The following is a 10,754-nucleotide window of genomic DNA, read 5'->3' on the forward strand; positions in this document are numbered from 1 at the left end:
TCTCTAAACAATGTAGAGAGGCAGAAAAATACACTATTCGATCATAGAACTTAAAAGAAAAATCAGGCTAGATCCGACCTAGGGATCAACTCTCTTAACAATGCTAATACATTCTCATCGGAAGTTTCCCTATGCTTCCCTTTGACTTTTTTATTTTTAGACTCGTTAGATTTGTACTTAGTAGACCAGATGTGCACATACAATGTCGCATACAGCTGCTTAAAATTCTTCCAACAACACAATTGTTCGTGAAACATGAAAACAGTTATTTTTTTCCCATTTTAAACATTGCAAATGATATTTATAACTTAAAATATAAATATATATATATATTAGGGNTAAAACAACCTTGGCAAACTAGATTTAGGGCAAAATGGACAGGATCCATTCAATTGGTTTCAGGTAACTGAAATTGCTTGGCCTTTGAGGGTTAAAGATGGCGGACATCCAACTTCAAAGCCAGTCAATTTCATCATTGCGCTCCTGTGGAATTGTTTTGATGTAAATCTAAAGATGAAACTAGTTTTGTATCATGCAGAACGTGGCACAAACAGAACATTTAATTTTGTCATGACATATTCCAGGGGTGCAGAGAAAAAAATTCCAGCATAACCCCTTCAATTTTGAGGATGCAATCCTATTCATTGGCTATTAATGATCATTATATTATGTCCATATTATGAAAACTGACGAAGGTCATTGTTTGTGATATATAAGTCGACTTTTATTATAAACCTCCTCCTAATATTATATTTAGCCTTACAACAAACTCAAATCAAGTCTCTTCTGTCACTTGTCTAGAAGATATAGCCTTTCATCTTAATCTCGTCTGACAATAATCTTCAAGTTCTTGATTGGTCAAGTATTCCATAGAAGTACATGCATCCTGACACAGATTCATTATGAATTTAAGAAATTTCTAAAGCAATTCATTTATTTATCACTTTTTCGATATAAAATAAAACTTACTGTGGCAAGTATCGGGTACATTTTAATTAAGAAAGAAATCTTTTAGACTAAGAGACACGTTGACCATTTATTTTACATTTTGATGTAAAGCTATATAAACAGCTAATACTTCCCTTGCTCATTTCAGTATTCCAAAGATATTCCAGCCACTGAATCCTTACGTATTACTGTGGGCAATGACAACTACAAGGAAAGGACCAGGAGTCCATTGTCAGGAAGACTTGGTCCCCCTGTCAGCAGTTCCCCTTACAATACACAGTCACCAAGAGAGCATCGAAAATCAGAGTCCGATTCCTTTAACACTTTTGATAGTTATGGCAAGGAGGCCAAATTCTATGACCAGGGAGATCAAAGGCGTGACAGGGATCGAGGACAGGGGAGGAGTGGAGGGTATGAATCAGATAGACTAAGAAATAGGGAATATCCCAGTGACAGGTATGATGAACGAAACAATGATTTCAACAGAGAAATGCGAGGCAGAATCGACAAGTACAGTGGAGAGGACAGGTACAAAGGAGGAGACACCAGTCATAGGAGAGGGGGCAGCATTGACAGGAGGGAAGACAACAGGGGTAGTCTTGAGCGTCAGAGTGGATATAGAGAACCAGAAAGTGACGCCTTTTTCAGGGATATTAATCCAAGAGAGGATAGTGACAACAGAACTGAAAGAGAACTTCTCGGTGGGTACAGAGACTTACAAAGCAGGGATGACTATCAAAATATCACAAGGCGAAGTTCAGATGAATTGAGACCTAGTTTTCCTCTTATCCCACCAGCGCCCAAACCTCTAAAATCCATTTTGAAAAAGAAGTCTGCACCAGAAGATAGTTTGCCAGGTCAGGTCACAAATCCAGTAGTAAGAGAAGAAAATAATCTGTTCCCCATTATACGATCTACAGCAGATAGGCAGGTAGCAGATACCAGGACACAACAAAACACTGAAAAGTCCAATAGAGGTACTCCTTTCGACGATCGACTGCCAAGATCTGAGGGCAGAGGAAGCTCTAGAAGTGGATTACCAGGAATGTCTTCTTACATGGATATTGAGGATGAGGAAAAATTCTTGTATGGTGATGATGACCATGACGAAGGAAAAGATCATTCTAACAAGTCTAACTCTCAAAGACCCTCAACAGAGTCCAGGTCTAGATCACAAGATTCAATGTACACTGGGGTGGACAACCGATGTACAAGGCCAGATTCATATTCAGCAGATGATCACTTTAACAGAATGTCATCAACAGATGAACAAAGGATCCGCATGGATTCTCAACGAATACACGACCAGAGAAGTAATTTAGACTCTCGTTTAATGGGTCATGAAATAGCTGATCAGCCTATTAGACCCACTGCTGAAGAGCAACTGCATTCATCGGTGTCTTCTTTCCTCGAGGATCAGCGGTTTAAACATAATTCATACCCTCCTGCTCTTAGAGATACTGTCCAAGTGCAAGAAAACCCTGTGGCCATTCAGCCTCCAGGATTTAAGCCAGACTTATTAAGTCTATTTACATCAGGGAATGAGCTGCCAAAGGTCCAACAACCTACCCAAACTGTTCCCCCAATCCAACAACCTATTCAAATTACTCCAACACTTCCATATACAAGTCAAGTTCCACCTGAAGAGCCAAAGCAAAAATATGATCCTACGATTGAAAATATACTCAAATCCATAGGATTTGACTTTGAAATGTCAAGAAGAATGCAAGAAAAGGCAAGCAATTCATTGCCAATTCAAAAACCAAAAAAGGATGAGGAACAATTTGGTATTAATCAGACTGCATCCTTCTTAGAAGGAGGGATTTCTAATGATATCAAAAACAAACTCTTTAACAAATCAAAAAAAGAAGAATCAATAGTTGATATTCTGATGCGAGAAGCTCGAGAAGGCCCATCAAGATCAACGGAGAAGAGACATGACCGTGAGAATGAACCTAGGGAAAGGTACAAGAAGATGGAACCAAAGTCATCAGAACAGGATCGACGGTTGGAAAGCTACAAAAGAGAGAGAGATACAGTTAGAGATGCTGACCTCTTAGATAGGGAAAGGAAGAAGGAATTGTTACCAGCTGAACCAGTGAAGGAATCCGCAAGTGACCTGTATGAAGAATCAACTTACGAAGATCCAAGTCTATCTACAGAAAGTCTGTCATCTGGTATATCTTTCCAAAGACATGTGACTCCCACAGAACCACAATACCCAGCATACAGTCAGCCAGCATCTTATTCACAACCAGGATATCCCCCAGATATGGCGAACTACACAAACTCACCTGTAGCACCTCCTACACAGGTACACCCAGGTGCTGTTCCACCTTACCCTGGAGCTCCCATGGGGGCAATGTATAATGCACCTCCTCAATATGGATATGGACATCCTCCCCAAGGATTTGACCAAGGTTCTTATCCGAATTACACAAATTACCCTCCACAGGGTGCTCCATTTCAACCCAGACATAATCCACCAAATTTAGGTCCCCCACCTCATGGCCAAGCCTTCCATGGTCCACCTCCTAATGTCCCATCCCTCCGTGGTCCACCCCCGCCACCTCATGGCCTACCCCCTCAAATGAGAGTGTCTATGACTACAGACCACCAGTCCAGTGACAGTCGCACTAGAAGTGCACGATTATCTCCTGTCAAAGACACTCTGAAGGAAGAAATCCAGGAAAAAAAGACAATCACAATTGAAAAGAAAACTATAACAATATCTCCAAAGGAAACCAACAGAACTGTTATACCTCCAAATCTTGACAGGATTAAAGGTCCTGAAAAACAACCAACAGATCCTCCTCCGAAGCTGCTCACACCAAAAGAAAGAAATATTATGCTAAAGGAAAGTCAACAGAGGCGTCAGAAGATAGAAACTTTGGAATCAGAACTGCAGATATTGCGTAAACAGCAAAATGAGATGATGAGAAAGATACGCAGACAGAAAGATGGCCACAAAGATCCAGTTCTAATACAGAACAACAAACTGCAAGATGACATTTCTGCACAACTTTCAAAACTTAGAAAAGCTGCAGAGGAAAATTCAAAGATTCTTAAAGAATATAAAGTTGACCCAAATCTTCAGCCTGATGGTGAAAAGGAAGGAACTTCTGAAGCAGATGCTAAAACAAATAAACCCCTTAGGAATAGTCAGCAGGCGCAAAACCGAAAGAAAAATGAACCGGTATGGTGATAAATACTATTGCAAAACGTTTTCTAATTATTTTTCATTTTTTTATTGTTTCTAATAAATACCTTTAATGATAGCTTTTTTTATCCAATATTTTTTGTTTGAAAAATTAGTGGTTTTCTGGATAATCATAATTATTATAATCAACCTTTCAAGGGTAATAAATTAAGAAGTATAATCAACTTATTTAGGGGAAAAATAGGTTGTTTGTCATTATGAATCCAATGGAAGGGAATATTTGTTTTTGTTTACCTAGGTACACCAAGTCAAGAAGTACGAGTTTTTTGATCCCGGAGGTTACTGGTGTAAAGTGTGTAACACAGACTCTGGTAGTGTATACAGTGTCCTACAGCATTTACACGGAAAAAAACATCAGCAGGTATTTGGTCCTTAAATTGATTTTAATTCTGTTTTATTCACAAAAAAAATTCTGGAATTTCACATGGCAACACATTGCTGTATGTATGCTAAACCTTTGGTCAGATTGAATAATTTTAAATAAATACAAAGGCATTGTCAATCTTGTTGGAATTTCACGAAATTATAACCACTTGATTTCAAGAGAGTTTGAAAAATCTGGGTCAACATCAGCAGAAATCGCAGCAAATGGTCAAGTCGCCAATACAGGACAAGGATGGCCTTTGGTACATGTGTAATTTCATTAACGATAGCCAAATTTGGATAATTCTGCAGCTTTCAGTACTCAAATTTGGTGTTTGAACAATTCAAAATGTGTAGTTAAACATAGAGTTGGGTAAATCACTAGACAAAATAATTATTTCATTAGGGTGAAAATGTGTTCAAACTTTCCGCCTACCACTATTCAGATTCACCAGAGATGTACTGTAGACATGCAATAGTGGTTCCTAAGATCAAGGTTACTTTCTGAAAAAAACACATGTTTATTTTGTTGCTTGGGAATTTAGAGACTCGCTTTATACTGCAGAATATTTTGGCACTAATGAAAGTCCTAGTTCTCGCATGCTGTGTCAATATTTATATTTCAATATGCAACTACAAAAGTTTAAATGAGGCTCAGTTAAAAACAAATTATTTCTATTTTAGGCCATGAATCCTTACGATCGACCATGGGTCCCCAGAGCAATGAAGAGTCCAAGTAAACGTGTCAAAAATGAGCATCTAGAAGTGTTACCAGTTAAAGGTAATGGTTTCAAAAATGTCAATATCCTTCGTTCCAATTTATGATGTGATGTCCCAAAACGTAGGTCAATATTTATTGATTTTCCCGGTAAGAAATGTTGCTCCTAACTGTTTGCGACCGGAAGTGATGCGCAGAAATACGTTCACATAGCGTTGACAACACATGAGTGCACTGTAAAGTGAAACTACGAAATTTTCCCAGGCAGGAGGCTAGCGATATGTAGCCAATTAATAATGATTTTGAGAATCTGCAATGTTTTACAGCATTATTTACAAGGAATAGGTATTGAGTTATCTTTGTTAATGCATTTAGTGAATTGAGTTGTCATATTTTTATCAAAATAAAGAGACATTGGTGGCTGTATTTCATGGCACACACAAAACACGGTTTCCCAGTTTCAGTTCAGTGAAGCACACACGATTATCCGACTTGCATTATTTCTAACCATTGCAGCCCTACAAGAAAACACAGAAAAAAGAGCCAATAGAAACCCATATCTACACTTCTCATCAGAATGAAATTCTTACAGTGTAATGCCCCAGACTGTGACAGTACTTTAACCGTCCCTTCACAAATTGGCCTCCAATTTTAGGCATTAGCAACATAACCATCAACCTCAATAGTATTGTCAAGCTACATGTGTTGAACAGAGGTGCTGTTATTGTGACATCACATTGAAAATAACTCAATCACATTTCTGACATAGCAATTAAAGAATTTAATGATATTGCTTTTTGATAATCAGATAAGTTCACATATTAGCTGTACAGTTGGCATTGTATGTATCCCTCTAGCTGAAAAAATAATTCTCAGCTGTGAGGGTGAGATTGAAAATCTCATAATTTTGGGGTAAGGTTTTTAAATCTGCAGCTTTCACAGATATAAGTCCATGAAATATGCAAGTCTGACATCACAAAGTGTTCCATTGTCATTACACTGGGCAATTTCAGATCGAGATATTAAACTATAAAACCTCACATGGGCTGTTGAAGTAAAAGTAAAAACCTTATCCATTTTCAGGCCAAGAGTTCCTGGTGCCCTGTAAGGCTTTCTACTGCACGTTGTGTAAGGAGTTTGCTGGTGACGAAGCTTGTGCTGACTTTCACATTAAAACAGATAGCCACTATCAAAATTATCTGGTAAGAACATGGGTTATATAATTTTTCATGGGACTACTTTTTAAGATTTTTCAAATCCATTTTTTTTTCAAGAAGCTGTTATCGTACAAGTTGTCTAGATCTCCCGTTACATAAACCAAACTTACAGTGAAAAAAGATCTACTGTTTATCATTATTTTTTATAATTATTATCTTTATCTTAATTATTATTATAAGTATTAGAATTTTTGAAAATCTATAAAATTAGAATTTTTGAAAATCAATAAGTTTAAACCACAGTTCACTGCACCATTTTCACAACAGTGACATGTTCTATTGTCTGACATGTCTACGACATCAATCTGACAAGGTATTTTGATGTCTCATATGGGTCTCGGCAGATGCTACCAACAAAGAAACCGTGTGGGCGGTGGGGTTGGAATTACGACACATAATATTCCTCCTACGACATACAAAGGAAAGTTCTTCCATATTTTATATCTGTGAATGATCCATGAAACAAGAAATGTGATGAGTCTAGCTAATGCATTTCCCGTCATGATAAACACTGCTTTGTCAAACTGGGTGTCAACATCTGCCTTTCCTTGCTCCCAAATGATTCCTCAAGTTCACATACAATAGGCTACACTGCTGAAAACTCTTTGTGTAGAATCACCTAAGTTATAACTCATTCGTAAATTACACCACTATTTCATTAATATTTTTTCTGGACAAGTTTGTTCCAGCTGAATGAAGCACAAAATTTATGAATGAAAGAAAAGTTTGTTATCAAAACGTTTTTGGTTTTCCTTCCCATTAATAGTACTTGCGAGTTATAGGGATTGAATCTAGATTTTTACAATGTTTATACAAGTATGAAGAGACAGCTCATGTGGTNCCCCCCCCCCCCCCTTCATACTTGTATGAACATTGGAAAAATGCAAATTCAATGCCTTTATGCTCCCATCCTGATCTTGGTACATCATTTATAACAGATTTTTATCAAACTTAAAGCTAAGATCAAATACGACAATATTTTGAATGAGTTTTATTTTTCAGGAACCAAATGTCAAGACGACTGTTACTTTTTTCAGAGATTTGTCCCAAAAAAACATGAATTTGCATGAGAGTGGCCCGGGGCATTCATCATGTTTTACAAATGTTCTTAGTTAAGGTATGATGTAATATTGGTTTCATAGGGCTTTTGTGATAATTAGCAAACCATTTTAAATACAAAGGTGAAAGATTACGACAAATTTGTGTTCTTGTATATGGAAGTATTCAAACATGTGTGTGTGTGTTAATGTTTCAGAAACATCTGGAAAAGAATGAGTTTTATGAGCAGAGGATGGGGCTAGATAAAGCAGCAGGTCGTAGTGGAAGCAAAGATATGAAGAATGTGAAAAAGGAAGACCGAAAAGAAGATCGAAGGGAAAAGAATGAACAAAAGAGGCAACGAGTTCAGGAGAAAGAAAAAGTGTGGGAGAAACCGGTGACTGAATTAGACTTGGAACAACCTGCTAAAAAACCGAAGATGTCACCAAGTGAACCAAAAGATACTAAAGCGGTCAAGTCTGGTGAAGGTTTTGGCAAGTTTACCTTCACCCCAGTTGACAAAGACAAAGGAAAGAAAGAAGCTGATAACGATGAAGAGCAGGAAAAGAAAGAGAATGAATCCGGTCAAGACAGCAAAAGCAAGATAGCAATTAACATTGTCAACAAGATGGGTATAAAACCAGTACCTGGTGCAAAAATCTCCGGAAAGAAAAACCCATTGCTGCCACCTTGGACTCCGGTTTCCAAACAAGAAAGTCAGAAACTGACAGCTGGGGTTTCTAAGGTTGAAGCCTTCCCACTGAGGAAAGGTTCTGGAAAAACTGAGCATGCAGGGGGAAAGCCTTCATCGCTGGACATGTTCTTAACAATAGAAGATAAATCCAAGCCGTTACCAGTGATGAAGGATAAGCCAAAGGTGACTGCACAGGATATTCTAAAGGCTTTCACTGGAAAACTTAAGGATGACAATGCCAGCCCAGCAGAAAAGAAGAACCAGACTGATGGAAGTGAAAAGACCAACGCCAGCCCTGCAGAAAAGAAGAACCAGACTGATGGAAATGAAAAGACCAAACTGACTTGTGAACAGAAAGAAGAACTTGAGGACTTGAAAATGCTTGGCATCGACCCTATTTTTGAGAAACCATTAGCTGAGAAGAAAGTTCCACCTCCACCTTCCCAGAATCTTTCTCTGCCCCCAAGCCAACAAACGCAAGTGGGGGTTGCTGATAATCCGGAAAAAGGTAAGTTATCTATACTACCAATGATGGAGATGGACATCCCTTTGCCACCGTCAGCACCGTCCAAGGCACAGAGTGTTGAAAAGGTTGCTGAAAATGGTGAAGTCAAAGGTTCTGCAATCAGTACCGAATTGCCCATGGACCAAGGAGATATTGTACCAACTCCTGCAAAGTCTGAGGAGGTAACACAGCCTACAGCTGAGATTAAATCTTCTGTCGCTGAATTGGAGGACGTTAATGGTACGTATATTATATTTTGAAACAAGTTATGATGGATTTAGAGACAATATGATGTAGTAGATAATTGTAACATTAAGGGGATATTTTGGTGAAACTGTATACAGCAGCATTATGGTATAAAATGACATAAGACCAGATCAGAATGTATTCTTATAGCAAGATCTACAGCAGCATATTGAAGTATTATATTAAATGTGGCACAAGACAAAATATGATTCGTGTTTCCTGTTTCAGATGGAGCTAGTGACTGTAGTGGATACAGCATGCACATGGGCAGCGACTTCGAGGTTGTGGACGAATGTGAAGCAGATGAATTATAGAGTTATCTCCCTTGACCCGGAGTTGTAGGTGACATCAAATTTTATGCAGAGAGATTGTGACATCATCGTAGCTGTGGATTTTTTATACTAAAGATGTGGACATTTTATTCCATCAGAAATATGGAGTTTTTATTTTAAGTTGTGATCTTGGATATTAAAAATTTCTATCAATCATGAAAATGTACAAATGTTTCTAAACAACAATAAACCAAGAAAATAGATGGAGAAGAGATGAAACAGGATTTGTTTCCTTTCCAGTTTCTCGTTACAGATTATACAATTGTACAGGCTTTTGTGTTGACTATTCGTGAAATAGAAGTGTAAAAGAGAACTTTCAGTCATTTAGCAAAAAGATTTCAAAATGCACGAGTTTGCAGAAAATTGTAGTTGTGCTTGGAATGCTATGCGGATGTGTTCACAAGAAAAACTGCAGAAGAGGAAAGTCCCATTATTCATCATTTGTGCTCATTTTTATCACAACATGGGGGGGGGGGGTTCTGAGTGAATAAATGTTTCAGTTATTGTGATATGGTTTTAAAATAGAATTTCAAATCAAGTCAGCCACATTTCATCTACTTACTTTCTGATCATGATAATTACATTTAATGCATGCATTTGAATGTGTCGTGTCTTGATTTCAACCATTCAGCCCATCTATGTATTATACATTATTAAAAAATGTGGTAGAATCAAACGGCGACATTTTTTTATATTTTTTTAAAGGTCTGTTTTTCTCGCATACTAACACTTCCAATAAACATTATTTGATATGATGACTTTGGGCTGCAATAAAAGAGATTCTTTATAATGAAGTTGACGTATTTATTTATGTCTGGGTCCTTAACTGAAGATGTACCATATTCATCATATTGTGCTCTTTCACCATTGTATCACCACTTTCATTTCAAAGCTTATCCATCATTATAAATCATACATGTATACGGGTTTAGCAAGCCCGAGTACTAGTAAATGGATATTATATTAGGAGTCATACATTTTTAGCTTGTTCTTTCAAAGAATAAGGTCGCCATATCATTGCTGTTAGTATTGAGGTTTAAACATTCATCAGTGTAATTTTAAGTTTTAGGATGGTGACATTTAAATTTTGTGTTTTAAATATTTACATTTAAATTCAGTATTTGTGTAAGTATGCTGGTACGAAAGGTAAATCTATTTATTTGTTGCCTATTTCACCTGTTTTGGACTACAAATGAAGTAATTTACGAAAAAGTGAGCTCTGCTGTTCTCTGTTTGGGATAATGTTACTTCCTTTGTAGTATTATAAAACACATTTTGAGTTCACTTAAGCATTGTTTTATCACCATCACTCGACATACCATACATATTTCTAATGATATTTGAGCCATTTTTAAAAAAAATTATAATGATTTGTTTATGTTTTGAAAGCAGGAAAGGGATCGGCATGAGAAAAGGCGTTGGTCAAGAGCGATAAACGACAGAAAACAGAAGGCAGTCCATAAAAGAATATAC

General features: G+C 37.3%; 1 protein-coding gene across 1 annotated transcript; it reads left to right on the plus strand.

Moving 5' to 3' along the window:
* The first annotated feature begins 6 nt into the window (after positions 1 to 6).
* Positions 7 to 10,066, plus strand: LOC110459847. The gene is made up of 6 exons (XM_021512305.1): positions 7 to 4,144; positions 4,407 to 4,529; positions 5,216 to 5,312; positions 6,333 to 6,451; positions 7,722 to 8,943; positions 9,178 to 10,066. Exons 1-6 carry the CDS (start codon positions 1,439 to 1,441, stop codon positions 9,261 to 9,263), a joined length of 4,353 nt encoding a protein of 1,450 aa, XP_021367980.1. The 5' UTR covers positions 7 to 1,438; the 3' UTR covers positions 9,264 to 10,066.
* Positions 10,067 to 10,754: the final 688 nt, after the last annotated feature.

The sequence above is a fragment of the Mizuhopecten yessoensis genome, unplaced genomic scaffold (genome assembly GCF_002113885.1).
Source record: "Mizuhopecten yessoensis strain PY_sf001 unplaced genomic scaffold, ASM211388v2 scaffold10237, whole genome shotgun sequence".
Lineage (NCBI taxonomy): Eukaryota > Metazoa > Mollusca > Bivalvia > Pectinida > Pectinidae > Mizuhopecten > Mizuhopecten yessoensis.